The sequence below is a fragment of the Nelumbo lutea genome, chromosome 8 (assembly GCF_056320005.1).
Source record: "Nelumbo lutea isolate HS-2025 chromosome 8, American lotus-T2T, whole genome shotgun sequence".
Taxonomy (NCBI): domain Eukaryota; kingdom Viridiplantae; phylum Streptophyta; class Magnoliopsida; order Proteales; family Nelumbonaceae; genus Nelumbo; species Nelumbo lutea.
Genome location: NC_142691.1, coordinates 3,851,125 through 3,874,965, shown reverse-complemented (window position 1 = coordinate 3,874,965; position 23,841 = coordinate 3,851,125). Strand labels below are relative to the sequence as shown.

General features: G+C 40.3%; 1 protein-coding gene across 3 annotated transcripts in view; it reads left to right on the top strand.

Annotated features, from left to right (window-relative positions):
- LOC148842253 (midasin-like protein) overlaps positions 1–23,841 on the top strand; it is a 99,926-nt gene that overhangs the window by 48,838 nt on the left and 27,247 nt on the right. For all 3 annotated transcript variants that reach the window (XM_088957146.1, XM_088957147.1, XM_088957145.1), the window contains exons 26-36: positions 9,832–9,982; positions 11,647–11,745; positions 11,831–11,931; positions 12,022–12,111; positions 12,203–12,268; positions 12,381–12,545; positions 15,794–16,001; positions 16,083–16,978; positions 17,094–18,605; positions 18,688–18,874; positions 18,980–19,042. In XM_088957146.1, the coding sequence (XP_088813272.1) occupies positions 9,832–9,982; positions 11,647–11,745; positions 11,831–11,931; positions 12,022–12,111; positions 12,203–12,268; positions 12,381–12,545; positions 15,794–16,001; positions 16,083–16,978; positions 17,094–18,605; positions 18,688–18,874; positions 18,980–19,042 (3,538 nt within the window). The remainder of the gene's footprint in view (positions 1–9,831; positions 9,983–11,646; positions 11,746–11,830; positions 11,932–12,021; positions 12,112–12,202; positions 12,269–12,380; positions 12,546–15,793; positions 16,002–16,082; positions 16,979–17,093; positions 18,606–18,687; positions 18,875–18,979; positions 19,043–23,841) is intronic.

Below are 23,841 nucleotides of genomic sequence, written 5' to 3'. Positions count from 1 at the left end.
TTCCTTTTAAGGTATCTAGGAATGTCCTTGCGTGGGGATGGGCATTATTCGTTAAAAACCGAAAAACTGAACTGCAAATTTCGGTTTTGGTTTGATTGTTTCAGTATTTGGTTTGGTTATTTCCGTTTTTTGAATATTTCGGTTTTGGTTTCGATTTTTAGAATAAGAAATTCGATTAACTGAAAATTCTGAATTAGCCAAACTTTGCTATATAACATGTAATATATAGTATATAATATACACAGTATTTAATATATAATATATTAATATAATATAATGAACTTTAATTTCATAATATATATTATTGAAATTTGGTTTTAAATGAAATAACTGAAAACTGAACAAAAAATTTTGGTTTTTCTATAATTTGGTTTTGGTTTGGTTTTCATTTTTTAATTCGGTTTTTAAAATTTCAGTTTATTTGGTTCAATTTTTAATCGAGTAAACCGAATGCTCACCCCTACTCTTTGGGGCCAAATGCAATGCTAAGTCCATTTGGGAACCAATCGCGGAGAGGACAGAGAAAAGGTTGGCTGGATGGAAGGCAGAATATCTGTTTGACTAGGGGCAAACTCACTTTAATAAAAAGTACATTATCTTCTCTTCCTGTTTATTTATTACCTGTCTACCCGATTCGAGTTGGAAAGGCTTCAGCAATTGAGAAAAGAATGAGAGAGTTCTTGTGGAAAGGCTGGAAGGATGGTAGGAAATTCCACTTGTTAAATTGGGGAAAGGGTTGTAAACAAAAGAAGTATGGCAGCTTGGGTATGAGAACACCAAGAGAACTGAATAAAGCACTATTTGGCAAGTTGTTTTGGAGGTTTGGTCAACAAGGCAGTCCTTTGTGGAAATGAGGGGTGGGGCCTGGGTGAATTAAATCAGTCATATGGCTGCTCAGTTTGCAAAGGAATTGAAAAGGACTACAGTCATTTCAGTAAAGAAGTTAAGTTTGAAGTGGGGAGGGGTACTGGGGTCAGATTTTGGAAGGATTGCTAGTGTGGAATGGATTCTTTAAAGAATGAATTCCCGGAACTCTTTGCTTTTGTAGTTGATAAGGATGCAAAAGTGGCTCACTATGTGCAGTTCCAAAATGGGGAACACATTTGAACCTTCTGTTCAGAAGAGATCTGAATGATTGGTTGATTGACTCAAGAGGAAGAGAAGGATTTTCCTTGATCATTATCTGGTGCAAGTTTGGTCGGCCTACCTGAACCAGATCCTCACAAAAGGACAACCTGATTAGAAGGGGAATGGTGATTGACGTACCAGAGTGTGTTCTTTGTAACAGTGTAGAAGAATCAGGATTTTCCAAGCGAATAGAGTCTTGGGCACTCTCCAATGACCTATTAGAATCAGGCAATTGTGTCTAAACTTCCAGCCCTAGAACACCCTCATGCAGTCGGCTGGACTATAACCACATGAGAGCCATGCCAAGCTCAAGCCTACTCTAATACCGAGATGAAAAACAACCCTAGAAGTATGAAACTGTGCAAGAAAACCGGAAAGAACAAACAACGAGGAAACTGTTATCCTGGGCATCAGCACAGTTAGATTTAGAAGGATCTACGTCTACCATCTGTTCTCATTTGGAATTTGAAAATCTTTTTTGTATCCTCAAATGGTTTTCTTTGTACTTCCCGTTATACAGCCACTGGTTGGTCTTGGTTTTTTTGTTCTTGAAATGATGCCTTATCTCTTCTCAGAAAAGATTTGTTCTCAATTCTCCACCAATGCCTGAATACTCCAGCAATATTTTCAGGGTGCTGATTGATTCCTTATTGCATTTTCCATATGACAATCAGCTTGCCTCAAGTTTGAGCAATAGCATTACTCCTAGAAGAGGAAAGTATTTGTTGAGAAGTGCTTTTTATTCTTGAAGACAAATGGTTTGGCTGATTCTTTAGCCAAACAAGGCACAAACAGGAGTGACTTGTTCTGGGATGAATTGTAATAGTTTTTCTTTTGGGGGTCGGTTTCCCTACTATTAGGGACTGGACCAATGTATCTTGTATAGGAATTTTCAAATTAATGAAATTTACCATTTCCAATAAAAAAGACAAAAGACTTTCCATTGGTTTTAGTAGGAAAATCATGGAAATGGTGTACCTGTCCAAAAGAAAATCATAGAAATGGTGTTGTCCACAGATCCCCATTGCAAGTGGTAGATCATTTGCAACCTTTTTTAATATCTACATTGGATGCTTCAGTTGTTAGTTTTAGCAACCAAAGAGCTAAGCTAACTTATGGTACATGCTATGGGCTTTGTGGTTTTTTATGGTTCTTTTGTTGTAGCTCTATGTGGCTTGGCATTTTTCATATGTTGGTTGATATGCTCTTCCTATGTACAGTTTGTTTATTTATGGAATTAGATAATGATTTCAGATGTTGAACTGTAAGTATTTCTTTATGTATTTGATAATTTCTTGTGTAAATCTTGTATGAACTTCCTTTGTACATTTTTCTGATTATACTGTTTATTGTCAATCAATAAGCAAGAGGGTTGGATCTTTTAGCAATCCATGTATTGGAATGCTACGATTAGAATCTTGTTTTTCTTTTATTGGATAGAAGATACAAGATGTATGGTAATGAGTGGAGGCAAGAAAAAATAAAGGAGCCATGCTAGAGAAAGGTCTATACACCAAGAAGTACAATAAATTCCTAAAGACTTTTGACACCCTAAGCAGAAAGGTCACCTGGAATGAAAAGCATTTACAAGGCTGATTGGAAACCCCCCAACATAGACAAGAATCAATGCAAAACCATATTGAAATAAGAAGAAAACCTTGCTTGCTGATGTAACTGATGACTTGTGAGCTGCCAAGTCATGGAGGAAGAGTTTGAAGTAGTGGGAAGGTGGAGAAAGGAAATGTCATTTGAAGCAAAGCAATACAAACTAGTGGGAAGGGGTGGTTGCTGTTCATAAAGGAATTGCAGATGTTCCTATGGAGAAACGAAAATAGGCCAACAAATATCCAACCCAACCAGGCTTTGGAAAACCTATCGCATATAGTTGGTGAAAAGGAGGTTGCAGGGAAGGAAGACCAAGCATTACCAGAACTAGCGTAAGAAATATGTGATACTTGCAAACAAAAGAGTAGGCAACTGAGGATGTGTCGCATAGGAGATTAAAAGAAATCTTAAAGTGGACGGAAGCTTCGTTCTTCGACCATTTCAAGAAGACAAGGCATTACTAGAACTAGAAGCAGACACTCGGGTGGAAGAAATACATGCTCATCCCATTTAGACTGCTGAAGGAGTAATGGTGATCAGTCAGTGGTGTCCGAGTGCGAATCGTGTAGATCAGACAGAGACCTTCAACATCAAAGTGCTAGGGCTCCCATGTAAAATTCAAGACAATCGCAGATCTGTGCGGCGGTGTTCTGGAGGAAGTGGATGTCTCTAATATCAGAGCAGCTTCGTTGAAACTGGGGGGAGTTAAAGTAGAATCAATTCCGAGAACAGTGAGATTGGAGGTAGGGGACACACATGAGGTTGTTTGGTTGCTGTCGTCGGTGGAGGGGAGAGACTTTGTAGACACCTGCAAGTGGTAGAAGACGATGACGTGGCAAAGGTAAAAAATGGGAGAAGCTTGGAGGAGAAGTCTGACCGTCTTTGCAAGAAGGCAAACAGGCAGACAGTAATCTCGAAAGCTCACGGTCAGCATTCCAAAGAGGGATTAGAATCTGAGCGTTTCATTTCAGATCATCGAACTAAGAAAACATCTTATGCTGATGTGGCAGCTGGAGGGGGTGGAATTAAAAGATCAAATTTTGTAAGTGCGCCAAAACTGGACCCAGGGTCTAAACTGGTCGAACCAGGCAACTTAAATAGGTCACGTGACCACTTAAAGTCACATGGGCTCAGGCCGGCCCAAAGGTTTGAGGATGGTTGCTGGGGTCTATCATCGTCCAAATCGACCCCTGCTACCTCCTCTATTGCTGCATTCGCGGAAAATATCTCCGGAAACCCTCTGAAAGTAGTCGGCGGTGACGCTGGAGTAAAATCCGTTTGGTCAGAGTCCAGAACCCCTCTGAAAGCAGTCGGCGGTGACGTTGGAGTAAAATCCGTCCGATCATAGTGCAACTGGAAATGGATGCTGGTTGCGAAGACAAATTCCACAACCCCAGACAAGCCAAACCCGAAGTTTAACAGGTTCGAGCATGAAGACTCTGAGGATGTAGATGATTGGGAAGATCCAAGGCAAGAAGATGTTTGGCACGATTAAAGCAGCATTGGAAGTGTCTCACCCACTAAAACTTATAATCTATGGAATGATGAGATACTAGGGACGCTTCTACTGTTTGAAGAACCCTCTAGAACCTCTGTATTGTCACTAGAACAAGAAATAGAGGTAAGACTTGCCTCATCCCCTAAGGCGGACCTAGTTGTAGCTGCCAGTGATCCAAGAGAATTACCAAGGGAGACACAACGTTAGGACATCCAAGATAGAGATTCGGATATCAACACTATCCGAAGCACATATACACAAGAGTAACAAAAGTTAGATGCTATCCCAGTGTTACCTGCCAGGGACTCTCAATCAGCCCGGTTTTGATCGAAGGAAGGTTTTGGATGTGCCGAACAAAGGAACCCCCACACTTTTATCTCCTATTCCTTTTTCCTCTCCTTTGCTTCCTTCTAAAGAGGTCTCTAATTTGGTCTTGGCTACTTGTGCAGGTCCTGTCATAACCCCACCTACCATGGAACTCTCAATCCAATGTGCCACAATTTTGGAGCCAAAGAATCAATTGGGAGATGGAGTAGAGGAGGAGAGGGCTAGGATTATATCTTTAGTCTTGGAAGTTGTAGCTGACCCAACCCTAGGTTTGGATAGTGCTGAGGCTAGCCTAAACCCATTCACTACCAGACAAAGCAATCCTAGAACGAAACCCTGGAGGGGTCAAAGGAAGATGGGCATGAGGGAAAGGAGGGGTTAGAAGGAGATAGGGTGGGTGGTACAAAGGCAGAAAGAAAGAAAGTCTACCTGAGAAAAAAGAGTAAGCAAAGGAAAAGGAAAATGAGTGAGATTGAGAAGCTTAAGAGTGGAATAAATTATGAAAAGGAGGAAATTGGGAAGAAAAGAAGAGGGGAGTGTTGAGAAGTACCAACCCAGGGGTGTCACAAAACTAGACTTGATCATGATTCAAGAAACCAAATTATTAGAGCCGAATAGAAGGTGGATAAGTAGCATTTGGGAGCCTGGGGTTTGAGTTGGTCATATACACCCTCATGGGGAGCTTTAGGGGGAATTCTGACCATATGGAAAAATGAGGAAACAGAATGTGTGGAAGAATTGATAGGCCGGTATTCAATCTCCCTAAAAATTAAAAGAAGGTTGGACAGAAGAGAATGGACTTTAACAAATGTACATGACCCTAATTCCTACAGAGAAAGGCTTTCTGGGAGGAATTATGTGCCATCAGGGGATTGTGGAATGGTATGTGGTGTGTGGAGGGTGATTTTAATGTCATCAAATATTCGGGGGAATCAAACAATCCGAATCAGGGATTAACTACTAGCATGAGGAGGTTCAATAGGTTAATAGACTCTGGGATTAAGAGACCCCCCCCCCCCCCCTTGCTTTAGGTAGATTATACTTGGTCAAATTTTCAATTCCCCCTAACCTGCTCCAAACTAGACAGATTCCTCTTATCTCCAGAGTGGGAAGAATTGTGGGGATCCCTGATTGCAAGAGGCTTACCTAGATAACCTCGGACCATTGCCCTATTTGTATTGAGAAAGAAATCCCAGGGGGAGGGGCCCTTCTCCGTTCAGATTTGAGAACATGTGGTTCGAAGACCCTACCTTTAAGATTAGGCTAAAGAAGTGGTGGGAGACACTCAGACCTTTGGGGAGGTTTAAAATGGTAGGTTTCTCCAGAAAACTAAAGAGGCTAAAAGAAAAAAAAATAAAAGAATGGAATAAAGCCCATTTTGGAAGGGTAGAGGAAATAAAAGATATCTTGGTGAAAAGGATTGAGGAGCTAGACAGGAAAGAGGCTCTCAGAGTCATTTTAGAAGAAGAAAGAGGGGAAAGATGGAATCAAAAGCAAAAACTTGAAGAGATACTACGAAAGGAGGAGATTTGTTGGAGACAGAAATCAAGATGTCAGTGGCTTGTAGAGGGGGATGGAAACACTAAGTTTTTTCACTCTTGCAATGGGAAGGAGAAAGAAGAGTTTACTCTTGAGTGTGGAGGAAGAGGGACAAGTGGTAAGAGAAAGCCAGGGGATTACAAGGAGTTTTGTATATCATTTTAAAGAAATTTTCTCAAGCCCACAGGGAGTGTTGCTAGAATTGCCAGAGATGGAAGGTGATATTTTGTCAGAAGAACAATCTCGTGTCCTAGAAAGGAGATTTTCCCTGCAAGAAATCAAGGAAGCTATTTTTTTTTTCAATGGACAGATCTAAAGCCCTTGGGCCGGATGGCTTCTCCATGGCCTTCTATCAAGAGTGTTGGGATATGGTAAAATCGGACATCCTGGAAGTCTTTAATGAATTTTTCTCCAAAGGGGAGGTATCACCAAGAGCAAATGCCACATTTATCACTTTGATTCCAAAGAAGAGGGAGGCCAAAACCCCCAAAGACTTTAGACCAATAAGTCTCATTGGGAGTGTTTGCAAAATCTTTACCCTCGATCATCTCTCCTTTTCAAGGAGCTTTTGTAGAAGGAAGGCAGATTGTGGATCAAATCTTGGTGGCTAATGGATGTGTAGGGGAAAGAAGAAAGGGTAGAGAAAAGGGGCTGGTTTGTAAGGTAGATCTAGAAAAAGCCTATGACTTGGTTAATTGGGATGTCCTCCTAAAAGTTTTAGAAAGATTCGGATTCAAAGTTAGATGGAGGGCTTGGATCAAAGGATGCTTTTAAGTTCAGCTCACTACTCAATCCTAATCAATGGCACAGCAAAGGACTTCTTCCCGACTAGGAGAGGAATTAGGCAAGGTGACCCCCTATCCCCATTCTTGTTTACCTTAGTGGCAGAAGTGTTAAGTAGAATAGTGGCAAAGGCTGATGCTCAAGGCCTCATCAGAGGGTGGAGGGTAGGTAGAAACCGAGTGATTGTTACCCATCTCCAATTTGTAGATGCCACCATATTTTTTTGTGAAGGAAACAATGAGGAGTTGGTGGAAAATTTGAAGGTGCTGCTGAATAATTTTGTGGGAGTGACAGGACTGAGGATAAATTGGACCAAAAGTGGAATTGTAGGGGTCAATTTGGAGGAAGGGGAACTAACAAGATTTGCAAAAATTTTGGGGTGTGAGATTAGAAGCTGGCCTATTAGTTACCTAGGTTTACCCTTAGGAGGAAACCCCAAGTTAGTTGGTTACTGGAAACCCGTGATAGAAAGGTTTGATAGGAAGTTAGCCCTTTGGAAGAGGAATTACATTTCGTTGGGTGGAAGAATAACCTTGATTAGAGCCACTCTGGCAAACCTCCCCACGTACTTCCTTTCAACTTTTAGAATCCCTTCTAAGGTAGCAAACTGCCTAGAAAAGTATATGAGAGATTTCCTATGGGACCCAGGAGAGGAAGGGGAAGGATAACTTGATCAAGTGGGAGCAGGTTAGTAAACCCAAGGAGCAAGGGGGTTTGGGAATTGGAAACATCCTTTTAAGGAACACAACTCTACTAGGTAAGTGGCTTTGGAGGTTTCCATTTGAGGGTGACAAATTGTGGCACAAAGTGATTGAGAGCATTCATGGGGTGGCTGGAAATGGCTGGGATGCAAAGTTTCCCCTCACAGGTCTTCGGCTGCTCCTTGGAAAGCAATTCATGAAATCTACCCTACTTTCCTCAATTTCATCTGGTATGATGTGGGACAAGGTAATAGAATTCTGTTTTGGGAAGATCTATGGGTAGGGGAAACCCCACTAAAAGATAAATTTCCTGATCTCTTTGCATTATCTAACCTTAAGGGGAAAGCTATATCCATGTTAGGATTTTTGTGTCCAACTGGTATGAACTAGAATTTAGGCTTTAGAAGGGCACTAAGGGAGAATGAGTGTGAATCCTTACCCGTTTGCTGAACCTCTTAGGGCAAATCCAACTGGACCCTTCATTGGAAGATTCAAGAATCTGGGTAGGCTCTCCAGACGGCCTCTTTTCTTGCTCCTCTTTCTTCAAAGTACTTGCTTCCCCCAACTCTCTAGGTGGGACCTTCCCTGTGAAAGAAATCTGGTGCAAGCCTATTCCCCCGAAGAGCCAACCTTTTTGTTTGGAAGTATTCCTTGGTAAGGTAAACACTTGTGATATGCTGCTCTCACTTATGTTCACTGTGTAAGGAAAGTGGCGAGACCCTTTCTCATTTAACGATATCTTGTTCTTTTGTGCATCGAATTTGGGATTTCTTTTGTACTCTCTTTGGCTGCAGGTGGGCTCCCCCTCAAGATGTGGCAAGACTCTTCAACCATGATTTCTTGAGACAGAGAAAGAAAAGAGGGATGGTAATGTGGAAAGCAACAATGGCAACAATTTGTTGGGTAATATGGGAAGAGAGAAACAACAGAATCTTCCTGGAAAAAAAGTAGAACAGTAGAGGAAGTGATTAATAATATCAAAGTGAAAGTAGCCCATTGGGTAAAACTCTTGGATTGCTTTCAAGTCTTCTCAGTTGAAGATATTCTAAGAACATGGTCCGAAGTAGCACAATCTTCGAAAGTAAGAGATAAAATGAGGCTGGAGTGGAAACCACCTGAAGGCAATAAAGTAAAGCTGAATTTTGACGGGTGCTCATATGGAAATCCAGGCATCTCAGGAATAGGAGGAATGTTAAGAAACCTTGACAGGAGGATATTGGGTATGTTCTCAGGGCTGATTGGCAACGGAAACTTGCTGAAGGCTGAGCTACTGGCATTACTACAAGGGTTAAAGCTAGCCAAACAACTAGGATGCAGACATGTTGAAGTGGAAGGGGATTCAAAAGTAGTAATTTCATGGGCAACAAATAGCAGCCACATGCCATGGACGTTTAAACATGTGATTAGGGAAGTGGAGAAAATTGTCAAGGAGGTTGAGGCTGAATTTAAATGGGTCCGTAGAAGTGCAAATGGGCTAGCTGATGGATTAGCAAAACAAGGGGCATTGAGACAACAATTACTTTGGGCTACATTGTAATGAGGGATAAATATAGTGAGGAAAAGGGATCAACAGTCCCATCATCAAATTGTACAAAACGTTTACAATCTGAATCTGAATTTTAATAAAACACATATTTACTGATAAAAAAAAAAGAAAACCTTGCTTGCTTGTCACCCCTATAAGATCCTCACATAATGAGACTTCCAACCTTACCATATAGATAGCTAGACACAAAAAATTCTCGGTTCCTCTAGTCAAAATTTCTTTATCCCTGGATTGGAAAGAATAAAGAATCTTTTTTTTGGGGGGATGGGGGGGTGTTATAGTGGCAGTGAAAGGAATAGTCCTAAGTATAAGAGGAAGCAGTAGAGGTGTATTTGGGTTGATTTATTATGGTCAGTTGTTTTGGGGCTTCTTGTATAGTTGTATACTGGTTCTTGTACAGCACTAGAGTTGGCAGGGCTTGGATTTTTCTCCTACTTGTTTCTAAGGTTATTTGTTTTTTTTTCTTGCTTCTATCATATTAGTGCATGCAAATGTGCTTTTTTTTGTTTATTTTTAATGCATTTGATACTGATTTTAATACAAAAAGGTGCTTCCTTTTTCCATTCTTGAATGCATAGAAAGTCATTTTGCTTCCTATTTATTCTTCATATTCTTTTGTAACTAAATGTCTTTTTGACTTGGAAAGAACCTGCCATGGTATAGTTGACCCTCATAACTAAATAATGCTATCTTCATTGGAACAGATAGGAAATGCTGGTTTGGATTATTCAAAATTATCCAAAATGGAAAATTATGGGTGGGGTGATCATGGAAGTGCTTCAGAAGATATCTTGTTCAATAGTAATGTCAGCCTGGACCACCTCTTTGGTATAGATGCATTCTACATTTCAAAAGGTAATTATTGTATTTTTTCAAGTATACAAGGAATTTAATAGCTTAAATTAACATAATGAGTTTGTCTATAGAACTGTTTTTAAAGAGGCGCAATCTTGTATCATTAGGTAGAGGTGCAATCAACTTGTCTGAAGTGCAATCTGAAATTGACATGTTCACTAAGAATAGACCTCTTGTTTTGTGGCATGAATTAGGGATATTTGATTGTCACACCTCAATTTAGGTTGTATCATCAGAATATTAGAAGACTTCAAAAGCAAAATAATATTTCTCTTTACAACTAAAAGAAATCATATCATCTTAGTTCAGCACTATTGGACTCTTTTGGAACATAAAAAGTTGAATATGGTAGCTTATCCTTCATTTGATAAGGCAAAGAAATCCGTGTGTTTATATACTAATTTCTTTTTGTTATTTTCTTATTTGTTAGGGTTTAATCAATACAAACATTTCTAAACACTGTAATGAACCCTCAAAGACCTTAAAACTTGAACCAATAAGTACGGAAGAACTTAAAATTTTGTCTAATCAACACATTTTCTTCTTCTTCTTCTTCTTCTACTACTACTACTACTTTTCTTTTCTTTTCTTCTTTTCCTATAACAAAAATAAGGGTTCAGCTCATATATTTTTTTTATCTATGTTTTCTACATAAAAAAAATCCATCGCCTAGGCGACAAGGTGCCCCCCCCCCCCCCCCCCGGTTGCCTACCCTCGCCTTGGTGCCTTGAAAACCATGGGCTGAATGATTGGGGATAGCTGATGGGTGCTAACATTGGATATGTGTCTTGTTTGTTTTGCTAGACAACATATTCCTAATTCACTGTGTACAAGTCCTATGAACAACCTTATTTTTTTTTTATGAAACTGCAGACCAACTATATAGTTATGAACAACCTTCCGCCCTTGACCACTCTTACCACTTTCCTGTTTCTCACCCCCTTTGTTTCCTCTTTGCTACTGAATGCCTCTGAGGCTTCCTTCCTCTCTGACCAGCTCTTGTACAGCCTACATGGAGAATGATCACACTGCCTCCAAATTACCAAGTTTAATTGAGTCGTGTACTTTGTGTTTATCAGTGAACTGATTGATCTAGAGGTCAAGCTACACCAAGTAGATTTTGGAATTTGTCCTCTTATTAGTCTGAGCAATGATCTTTGTAACTGTAATAAAGAACGTTATTTCTTCTTAGCATGTCTCTTTTATATCAGTGAACTTATAAAAATTTATTCTCTCTCTCTCTCTCTCTAAGTAAATGAATTTGTTGATAGGATACGCCAGAAATGTTCTGCTGTTGCTCTCTGTCAGTAGAGACCCACAGATTGCTAAAGGAGATAATTTCCATAGAACATTATCTCTTCTACTCAGACCTTTCAGGCCCAATAGGAGAACGATGACATTAAGCCCTTTGGGAATACCCAATTACATCCAAACAACCTTAAGAAATGAGTCAAATGCTGTAAGACTATCATAGAATATCAAGAAGTGGGGAACAGATTCTTCCATTGATCCACATAGGCAGAAATAATTATCCAACTCCAGGTGGTCTATTGTGGAAATCCTGTCTAAGATGGATGTCCAAAGGAAGAAAGCTATTTTGGAAGGAGTTCCTACTCTCCATATCCATTTCAATGTTAACTTAGTTTTCAATTATCTGCTTCTAGGTAATGGGGACTGTAAGCCTAATGGATTTGAGTTTCTGGCACCAACTACTCGAAGAAACGCCATGCGTGTATTGCGTGCAATGCAACTTCCAAAGCCTGGTATGTAAGCATTGAAGGCTTTTTTTTTCTTGATTGACTTTATTTTATTGTTTTCTGACATCTTTATCTGTGTCCACACTTTTAGTTTTACTTGAAGGTAGCCCAGGTGTTGGAAAAACAAGTCTAGTTGTTGCGCTTGGGAAGTTTTCTGGGCATAAAGTTGTCCGAATAAACCTTTCAGAGCAGGTTTGGTAATTTGCAGGTTTACCAGTTTACTACTTTACTCTTTTCTTATTTTTTATGCTTTTTATTTATTGAAAATATCAATCTTTGCAGACTGACATGATGGACTTATTGGGTTCAGACTTGCCCACTGAAAGTGAAGAAGGAATTAAATTTGCATGGTCTGATGGAATTCTTCTGCAGGTTGAAGTGTCTTACTTATTTAACATTAGCTTCTTTATCTTTTTATGGAATTTCACTCTGAGGATATCCTTTTTGGTTAATCACTCTACAGGCTCTGAAGGATGGAAGTTGGGTTCTGTTGGATGAACTTAATCTTGCTCCACAATCTGTCTTAGAGGCAAGGCAGCAAGGGCACTACCTGTTGTGTAACCACTTTTATTTGAAGTTTTTAAGTGTGCATTTTATTTTGAAGCCATATATGACTAATAGTGAAGATTCATTTTTGTCAGGGTTTGAATGCTATTCTAGACCATCGTGCTGAGGTTTTTATTCCAGAGCTTGGGTGTACTTTTAAGTGCCCACCAACTTTCAGAGTTTTTGCGTGTCAAAATCCTTCTTCTCAGGGTGGAGGCAGGAAAGGTCTTCCAAAGTCCTTTCTCAATCGCTTCACTAAGGTGAGATTCATAAGTATTTCTGGTATCTAAACAATTCGGCTGTATTCCTGGGCTTTTTTGTTCTCTATGGTTTTTCTCTGGCCTTTGTTCTAGTGTAGGTGTTTGGTTGAAGCAAGAGTGTTGGTCAGTAATTAACAAGCCCCATAAAATGAGTTTTATGGAGGTGAGGATGTTGAGAACAATATTCAGAGAACTGGACCAGGCATAGAACCTGAAAAGGGAGAAGTTCAAGGGTCAGAGGTTAAACTGTGGTCAAACTGGAGGTGTAAAGAGTTCAAGCGTCTCCATCAGTCTTGAATGTCGTGGAAAGATGGCTAATTCCTTAGTTTTTAAATCAAATGACTAGAGTTCAAACCTCTCCACTCAGATTTTCTTTAAAATACATGTGAATTAAAGCGATATATGCGTTAAAGTTTAAAGAGGCATAAATGAGCACAAATAAATAAATGGATCAACGGTAACAAGGTAATACACAAATAAAATGTCATGAGTTCAAGTCTAGCAATTTCTCCGGATAAACAGCTGGTCAGCCAGTTTTGACCGATTTTCTATCAATTCAGTTTTTAGTCTGTGGCAGAACCAGCCAATGCCCTGGGTCACAGTTCATCTGTTCCGATAGGTTGGCAGGTCAGGTTTTCTAAACACCGGTTGAGAAAATTAACTGACAAGATTAGAAAATTACTCAGGGGCCATTGGTTGGTGTAATGGTAAAAACTAGGGCTGAAAAACATGAGAACATTGGTTTGAGTCTGAGAGAGTCTGTGCAAAGAAAAAAGTGTCAAAGGTAGGTCAGTCCTGTCAGTATCAGTCCACCTGTCCGAGATCCCAGATAGCTTGTACCAATATTGAGTAATGCCTTTTAGATTAAAAGGCTTTTACATATGCATTGGCAAATGAATATTGTACTAGTAGGTTGACTTGATGCTTCCCAGTTTGGATGTTTGAGAAGAGCAATGGGAAGGTTGAAAGGGATGATAAGAAGAAACGAGAGTTTATATTACCAGTCATATGGTCATAAGCTCATAAGTTAATGACCTGGGAAGGAGTAGATACCATGATACCAGAAGAGGTAGTGTCACAAGAGGCATGGTCAGCTGAGTGTGCAAAAGAGATAGTGGCAACAACATTGGTTGGAGAGTACACAGAAGTAATGATACCATGACACCACTAGTTGAACCTTGCTGTAGCATGAATCAGTAGTTCTATTGATGCAATCATATTTGTGTCAACCTACACTGCTTCTTGCCCTTCTTGAACCTTGATTGCTATCCCTGTAACATGTTTTGTTAGTTATCAAGGTTTCTTACAGTATTTACAAAGAAGATTATCATTATCATTTCCATTCTTGGTGCTCAGTTTACTATTTCCTACCATGGCACCATGGCTAAATGCTAATTAGTATTTCTAATAGCAACCCGCTACTACTGTTCACTTTGAACTAAAGCTTTCATTTGGGCATGTTAAATTAAATCCCCTCTACCATTGATTTGAATATGACTTTTTATCTAATTCAGTGAGTAGACTGAGGTGGTTTTTTCATGAGCATTTTATCTACAGCACCCATCAGAAGTAATTTGTTACTTTACAAACTCCTCCCCTCCTAGGAAAAATGGACCCAGAATTTTGCTGACTTTCACTCCCATTTTCATGACTTTCTTGGTGTCACAAGTCTTCTCTACCTTATGGGTCTTATCAATCATTGGTTCACCCTCACTTTCCCCCCTTAAATCCGCTTTCAACCCTCCTCTCTGTTCTCCTCTAAGGGAAAGGTTCTATATTTTTCCCTTTTATATGGTCTAACCTCACCTCCAATCTTGCCTCCTTCATGCTCGTTTTCCCCTCCTTCAATCCCTAATTCTTTCTCCCCTCCATTCTCCTCTGCTGAACCTCTATCCCCTTTTCCTCTTCTGTTCCCCAACAGCTCTTCCACATCCCTCGTTTCCTTTACTTCCTGTCTGCTCTCCCCCTTTTCTGTGACTACTTTCAATACATCTCCACGAAGTCAAAATAGTCTCTCCACTCTTCTTCCACCACATATCGCTTTGCTCTCCCCAATCTCCCTCAGTCCTTTCCAAAGCTTCTTCCTTATCATCAGTGGTGTCCAAAATACCTTCCTCATCCTCTTTTCCTTTTTCAAGCAACACCTTCAAACTCCTGCAACACCTCAGCAGCTACGGCCCAACCCTGACTATTCCTCCCTTCTGGAAAGCAAACAACCTGTCTCCTACAATCTGCCATCGCTTCATCCAACCTCAAAAAATATCCTTTACTATTAACTTTCTTCTCAATTGAAAAGAAGTTCCTGTTTCTTTTCCAAACACTGCTCCAGCCTGGTCTTGTCACTGCATGGTTGCCCCATCAACTGTCGATCTCCCTTTCTCTTCAAACTTCAGAACTCCTCCTTTACATTCCTCAAACAAAAAAAAACCTTTTTCTCTACCAGATGTCTTTCTCCAAGCAAAACACTAGAAGTAATCTGTTACAGACCAAAAAAAGGCTTAGGTGGAAGTAGTAAAAACTGATTTAAGCACTACTTATCAAAAAGAAAGAAAGAAATGATTTAAGCACCCATAATTTGACAATGGATATGGCACGGAAAAACAGGATTCATGTAGCTGACCCCTCTTTATATTGTATATTTCCTCTTTTGGGTCCTTTATATTTCGATAGTAAAATTTTAAACGAAGTATAAACAATATATAAAGGGCAGCCCAGTGCACAAGGCTCCTGCCAATGTGGGGTCTGGGGAGGGACAGGTGTACACAGCCTTACCCCTGCACATACAGAGACTGCTTCCAAGATTTGAACTCTGGTCACCCAGATCACAATGTGAATGGCATTGCATAATTTGCTTGGCTTGTCATTTTTATCACCTAGGTGGGTTCGTAGTAACCTAGATGGGTGTTTTGTTTCCATAAACAAGGCATTTAAGCAAGGTGTCTATTTGACACCTTGACAACTATGCTAACTAGGTTTTTGTAGTTTTATTATATGAAGAAGAAGAAAGGAGGAGAGAACAAAAGAAGAATGAGATGAGAAGAAGAGAGACTTGAGGGGTTGATTGGAATAAACTTTTGGTTGAATGACCCATGTAAGTTGATTATACTCAATAGTAAAAAGCAGTAATATTACAATGATACCTCTGTTTTATATATATCTCAGTATTACTACTTTATGTTTTAAGGGTTCAGCTTAACACATGTGTTGGACATAATTGGTAACCTAATTTTACATGCTCATATTTGTAGGTTTATGTGGATGAGTTAGTTGAGGATGACTACCTTTTCATCTGCAGTTCACTTCATCCATCAATCCCAAAATCTTTGTTATCAAAATTAATTTTCTTTAATAAGCAACTCTATGAAGACACAATGTTATCTGGCAAGTATGGTCAGGATGGTTCACCCTGGGAGTTTAATCTGCGAGATGTCATTCGGTCATGCCATATCATAGAAGGTATAATGCAATCTTGTTTATTACCTTCTTTTTCTTATTTTTATAATGCCAGGTCTTTAACGTTAAGCAATCTAATTGTAGGTGCACCTGATGCATCAAAGCTTGATTGCTTTCTTAGTGTTGTGTACATTCAAAGGATGCGTACGGAAGCTGATCGTAAAGAAGTCATACAACTATATGAAGAGGTGTTTGGAGTGAAACCATCTATAAATCCTTATCCACGAGTACAAATTAATCCTAATTACTTAGTTGTTGGGAATACAGTTGTTGAAAGAAACCATTTTCAGCCATATAAATCATTGAAACATGAACTTAAATTATTGCCTGGAATTTGTAATAGCTTGGAAGCTGCTTTACACTGTGTACAGAATCAATGGTTGTGCATTTTGGTTGGTCCATCATCATCTGGTAAAACTTCAATTGTTAGGTTACTTGCCCAGCTCACTGGAAATGCGCTTAATGAATTAAATCTTTCATCTGCAACTGATATTTCTGAATTGCTTGGGTGTTTTGAGCAATACAACGCTTTTCGCAATTTTCGCTGTGTTATTGCACAAATTGAGCAGTACATTGGTGAATACTGCAATGTTTATTTGGAATCATCAAAGGAGGCATTTATAATTGAGCGTAAAGATTTAATATCCAAGTGGCTAGATTTATCATCCAGAATAAATGGGTATCTTTCTTCAAGTTCCACTTCTGGATATGCAGATATTTCTAATGGTTCCTTCATTTTTCTGGATTCGTTGGTCCACATCATTGAACAGATGAACCTGGATTTGGAAAAATATCAATTACCAGTATCTTGGACACACAAGGACTTGAGTAAGACTATGAAGATTATCCTAAACCTGCAAGAGTGTTGCAATAAACAGCGATTTTCAGCAAAGTTTGAATGGGTCACAGGGGTACTTATAAAGGCTATAGAGTGTGGGGAGTGGGTTGTTCTGGACAATGCAAATTTATGCAATCCTACGGTATGCAGATCTTTCCTACCTTTAATAGCTTCGAGTTGTCATTTTACTGTTATTACCTGTTTGCTGATTACTTTTTTATTTATCTAAATCTTCATCTTTGTGTACCGTCACTTAGGTTCTTGATAGGATCAACTCTCTTGTGGAGCCAGGGGGATCAATCACTGTTAACGAGTGTGGTCTCGTGGATGGTAGGCCTCTTGTACTACAGCCCCATTCCAAGTTCCGCATGTTCCTGACTGTGAACCCAAGGTATGGAGAAATCTCCAGAGCAATGCGGAATAGAGGAGTTGAGATATTCATGATGCAACCAAATTGGCTACTTGAAAGGCATGGTGACTATGACTCTAAGGGATCTGACCTACAAGATATAAAGCGGTTTCTAGTTCTGTCAGGGATCCCAATCAGTGAAATGGTTGATTCAATGGCTGAGGCTCATATTTATGCCAGGGATGCAGGCTTGTGCTTAGGTGTTCATATTACACTTCTTGAGCTTTCACGCTGGGTCCAATTATTCCAGCAGCTTCTCTTGATTGGAAATAGGCCTATGTGGAGCCTCCATCTTAGTTGGGAGCATACTTACCTATCCTCCTTAGGTGAAGCTGAAGGAAGAGACATTGTTATGCATGGCAAGTTATCTTGCTTGTCAGCTACTAGACTTTCTAAATTTCACACACTTTCAGGACGCTCTCTGTCCTTTCCAGGAGGGTGGCCAAGCCCTCTGTGCTTAAAGAATTTTATATTGTCCTCAAGAGAAGCATGTGTCCGACAAAACTGCATGTATCTGGAGTCCCTGGGGGCTCAGTGTGCTGCTTATGAATTATATATTGACAGTAACCAGAATGCTTCTGGTTATATAGGGACTTCATTGTTTGATAAGAAGCAATTGTTCCCATCTTTGATTCCTTTGCAGATGTTAAATCACATTCTATTTCCTACTACTTCAGATCAATTGATCTGTAATGTTAGCACGGAAAAATTTGACTTAGCATTGACCAATAAGATGCTTCTTTTTGCTGCCAACTGGATGATTGAACAGGCATTTGAAACTGACCTTAAGCTGTATATTCTCTGGCTTAGCTGGTATAGTTCCAAGGTGAACCCATACTGCCACTTTTTTAAATCTTTCCTAGGCTTACTAGAAAAAGAAATCAAACATCCTATTTGGAATTATATCATTGGTTGCCGGAGGGAGCTTTTTTCTCAATACCAAGTAGGTCTAGATGCAAAACTCTTTCCAATACTTTCATTGGAGTTGGTAGAATTAACTGCATCAAAAATGTTGAATGGGCATCTCTATAATGGTATTCAGTGCTGGGGATTGCTACAGCTTAGTCTTCAACAGTGGAAAGATGAAAGTGAGTATGACTACAGGGAAGAAACTCATTGTTTCATACCTGTACTGGAGGCCCTAAGAGAGTTGGAAAAAGAGGTTCTGAATGTAATTGTTCTTTCTCCTTCTTTTGACCTATTGTTCCAAATTTATACTAGCCTTCTAGATGATCACATGTTATTCTGGAAGGGCATTAGCTATTGCCGCATTGAATATTTGCTAATATCTTGGCATGCTCTGGAAAAGGATGCAACAAAATTGAAGAGTTTCTTCCCAAAGGCTGTTAGAACTTTAATGGTACAATAGCTATAATATCTTGTTATGGACTTCTTCCTTTTATGCCCAAGTTATACATGTAACATTATTTCTGGTGCTGCAGGAGAGCAAAAATCTGGTTATGGTGTCATCTTGGAGTTTTCATTTGCCCAAGTCAATGCTTTGGGTTCATGGAGGTCATCCACTTTTGCCAGCCTCTGCCAAGATATATGCTAAACAACAGCAGCTTTTGCGTTTCTGTGAATTGGTTTGGCCACCGAAGAAAACCTTATGCAAACAACCTTGTCCTGGTATTCTTATTAGTTTTATTCTCTTACTTTTGGTTGATCAACTATGAAAATGCATTAGAGCATTATTCATTTTATCTTGTTTTTAAGAATATCAACCATTGTCAGGGAATGATTGTTCTGTGGGGGTCGTAGCATCTGATAGGGAACTCCGATCATTGACAATGCAAGGTAGTTTCTGGGCATCGGTACTTATACTGTTATGTTGTTTATAATACATTCATATATATTGTAGAGTTTCTAGACTGCTATTCAGTCTTGACCACTAAGAGATTTCAGGTTCGATGAGAAGAGAAGTGAAGAAGAAGTAGAAGAAAGAGTGGTGAAAGAGCAGTAGAACACAGATTTTGAGGAGAAGAACAGAATGTCAATATTCTGCCGCCACCACTTTAAGTTAATATATATAGGTTTTGCTAGTTACATGAAAGGACATATCTGCCCTTGGTGTTTACATCATAACTGCTAACAAATAACAAACAATATAAAACTGAAACTAGAAATAATAGAATAGCAAAATAACCACAGCTGTGACTAGATACATTCTACCCTATGGACAGAGTGGGACCATAGTTGTGGGGCGCACATCAATGTTCTCTACACTCCCCCTCAAGTTGGGAGTATATGTTCATCATTCCCAACTTGGATAGATCTGCCTCTAGCTTCTTTCTTGATATGGTTTTAGTGAGGATGTCTGCTAGTTGCATACTGGATGTGATGTAAGGGAGGCATATTTCTTGAGATGAGACCCTCTCTCGCACAAAATGGCGATCAACTTCAATGTGTTTGGTTCTGTCATGCTGTACTGGATTATGTGCTATATTAATGGCGGATTGATTATTACAGTACAACATCAGGGGCTTCTCATACTCAATACCCAACTCCTCAAGTAGAAATCTTAGCCATAGGATTTCAGCCACTCCATTGGCCATGGACCTGTATTCTGCTTCAGCACTTGACTGGGAGACAACACTTTGTTTCTTACTTCTCCAGGAGACAAGGTTTCCTCTCACAAGGGCACAATATCTTGAGGTAGACCTTCTGTCATCAACACTCCCAGCCCAATCTTCATCAGTATAGACCTCCACCTTCATGTGATTGTTGTTCTTGAAAAGTATACCCTTACCTGGACATCTCTTCAATTAGGCTAAGATTCTTTCTACCGCAAGAAGATGTGTGGTTCTAGGAGAATGCATGTACTGGCTGACAACACTAACAACATAAGTAATATCTGGCCGAGTGAGGCAGAGATATAGGAGTTTTCCTACCAGTTGCTGGAACATAACTTTGTCTTCAAGAAGCTCCCCACTCTCGACACAATCCTGTGATTCTGTTCAATTGGTGTATCTGCAGGCTTGACACCTAACTTTCCAGTTTCTGCCAACAGGTTTAGGACATATTTCCTCTGAGATATAAAGATCCCCTGTTTGGATCTAGCAACCTCAATACCCAAAAAATATCAGAGTACACCAAGGTCCTTCACCTCAAATTCTTGGTGAAGAAGCTGTTCAAGAGACTCAATCTCATGGCTATGATTCCATGTGACCACAATATCATCAACATATACAGCCAGTAGTGTCAAGGAGGACTCCACCCTCTTGATGAATAGGGTATGATTTGATTGGGCCTGTACATATCCAAACTTCACAAGTGCTAGTCTGAATCTATCGAACCAAGCCCTAGGTGACTGTTTCAAACCATACAAAGCCTTGTTGAGCCGGCATACCTTCTTACCTATTTCTGCATCATAGAATCCAGGAGGCAAATGCATGTAAACTTCTTCCTATAGATCTCCATTCAAAAAGGCATTTTTCACGTCCATTTGGTATATAGGCCAAGTGTGACTTGCTGCAAGGGACAATAGAACTCGAATAGTAGTCATCTTGGCTACCGGTGCAAATGTCTCCAAGTAATCTATGCCATAAGTCTGTGTAAACCCTCTTGCAATTAACCGAGCTTTATACCTCTCAATAGATCCATCTGCATTATGCTTCACCGTAAATACCCATCTGCATCCAACTGGTTTCTTTCCTTTTGGCAAATCAACTACCTCCCAGGTGTTGTTTTTCAACAGGGCATCCATCTCAACTTGCATTGCATCTTTCCATTCAGGGACGGATAGGGCTTCTTGCACTGTTCTTGGAATAGAGACATTGGAAATGGAGCTAAGGTAGGACCTGTAGGTAGGAGATAGGCGATCATAGGATAAAAAATGGGAAATACAGTGGGTTGTGGATGTGGTACAATGTCGTTTCCCTTTACGGACTACAATTGGAAGGTCAAGATCAACTGTAGGGAAAGTCTATGTGGGCTCTGGGACTGAAGTATCTGGACCTGGAGCTGCAGATGAGATTGGAGCTAGTCTGGACTGTTGATGATCAGGATCAACTTGCCTACACCGCCTGTGATAAACCCTCAACTGCTGATCCCTCTGACCACCCTCACCATTGCAGCTCTCATCACCCAATGGAATAGGTAAAGGAACTGCCCCACTCTCACTGCTCTCCTCCTGAAGACAAGAACTCAAACCCCCACTCTCACTACTCTCCCCCTGAGGGGCAACCCGAGGATAATAGGGTGTCCCCTCAAAGAAAGTGACATCCATGGAGACAAACTTCCTCCCGGAGACAGGATCATAACAGCAATAACCCTTTTAAGTTTGTGCATAACCAAGGAAGATGCATTTGGAGGCTGAACAAAGCAAGTGCAACCAAACGTCTTAAGGGGAGTAGAAAACAAGTCCTCACGTGGGTGTAGAAGCGAAAAAGGAGATCGCATATCAAGGACCCTGGAAGGGACCTGATTAATAAAGTATACTGCCGTGAGGATAGCATCCCCCCAGAAGCGAATAGGGACATTGGAAGTAAACATGAGGCTTCTAGCCACTTCCAAAATGTGCCTATTCTTCCTCTCGGCAACTCCATTCTGCTGAGGTGTATGAGGGCAAGAACTCTGGTGGATAACCCCATGATGAAGAAGATAAGACGTCAATGATTTAGCAAAGTATTCCTTTGCATTATCAGATCTGAGAACTTTGATCTTGGCATCAAATTGGGTTAGGATCATTTGGTGAAAATTTTGGGTCAGGGAAGGTACCTCATCTCGTGAACGCATGAGATAAACCCAAGAAAAACGGGTATGGTCATCAACAAATAACAAAAAGTATCTGTACCCACCCATGGAAGGGATATGATAAGGCCCCAAACGTCAGTATGCACAATATCAAAAGAATTATCACTCATTTTATTACTCAATAAATAAGGCTTTCTACAATGCTTAGCAAACTCACAACTTTCACACCGCAGCTGAGACAACTCAATAGACTCAAATAAAGTAGGAAACAGACTCTGTAAAGATCGAAAAGACAAATGACCTAATCGGTTATGCCAAAGCGTAACCGGACTCACACTTTGAGAAACAAAAGACAACTTCTGTACTGACTCTCCCTGATGGAACCGCTCCTCGAGCAGATAGATCCCATTCGTCTCACGGCCAGTCTCAATCACCTTCTGCGTCTCTAAGTCCTGAAAAACGCATCGGTCAGGGAAGAAGGTTACTGAGCAGTTCATATGCTTGGTAATACTACTGACCGAAAGAAGGTTAGTATCAAGCTTAGGAACATGCAAAACAGATGATAGGGAGATAGTATCTGAAAGCTTGATGTCACCCTTCCCAGAAATAGGAACCAGGGAGCCATCAACAATAGATACTTTATCCCTACCAGAAGACAAATGGTAAGTAGTAAACAATGAAGGCAAGCTAGTCATGTGATCAAATGCACCTGAGTCTATTACCCAACAAGGTTTAGTAGTACCTGGAGCTGAGGCATGATAGGCTGAAGCTCGAGTACTTGAATGGGTGAAGGCAGATGTGACAGGGGCTGATGGAGGCTGCGGTGGCGGAGCTGAATTTCCAACCTCCTTTTCTAGCTGTATTAGGGCAGCCCGAACTGTAGCTAAGGTCTCCAAAGATGTTCCTTTTGTGCTAGATGAGGATGCTGAATTAGTGTTCATGGCTACATGAGCAGTGCCCTTCTTGTTTCTTAACTTCACAGGAACCAAGTGGGGATACAGTTTCCAACATGTCTCTTTTGTATGTTTGGGTTTCTTACAATGTTCATATACTACATCTTTCTTGTCTTCCTTCCTCCTGTCCTTCTCTGAATCACCTCCTGATTTTGGTGTAGCCGCTACAAAGGCTGATGTGGGTTGCATCATAACCTTCCTTCTGGTCTCTTCACTGTGTACAAATGAGTTAGCCTGAGAGAGAGTCACACTGTCTCTAGTCAAAATCTGCTGCCTCACAATATCATATTCTGAGTTCAGTCCCGCCAGGAACTCAAACACTTTGTTTGTCTCAATGTGCTTTCTATGGGTCTGAGCATCTTTGGGACTCTCCCACTCAAGAGTCTCTAAGTGATCAATCTCGTGCCATAGGGACTTCAAGGTAGAGAAGTAAACCGACACCCGTTTCTCTCTTTGTTTAAGGGTGTTCACTTCACATTTCAATTCATATGCTCTGGCAACATTAAGGGGTTGGGAGTAAGTTTCTTTCATAACATCCCATATCTCCTTAGCTGTCTTTGCCCACAAATAATTCCTGCTAATCTGAGGCTGCATAGAATTACACAGCCATGTCATAACCAAGTAGTTTTCTTGCATCCACTTGGTATATGTCGGGTCTCCCTTGGAAGGTTCTTTCATATCTCCCAGGAGATACCCTAATTTACCTCTTCCACCAATAGCCATCATGGCTGATTGGGCCCATTCTAAATAGTTTGATCCATCAAACTTTACGGTCGTAATCTGACCACCCATCTCAGAAATACCACCATAACTGATGTTCCCAAGACTGTCTTCTGCTTGAATTTTAGACTCCATTTCTGTCAAGTCTCAAAAAAGCACTTGAATCACCAATCACAATCAAAACAGTATAGGCCTGATCTGTATTCTCAGTGTATGTGCACAAAACCG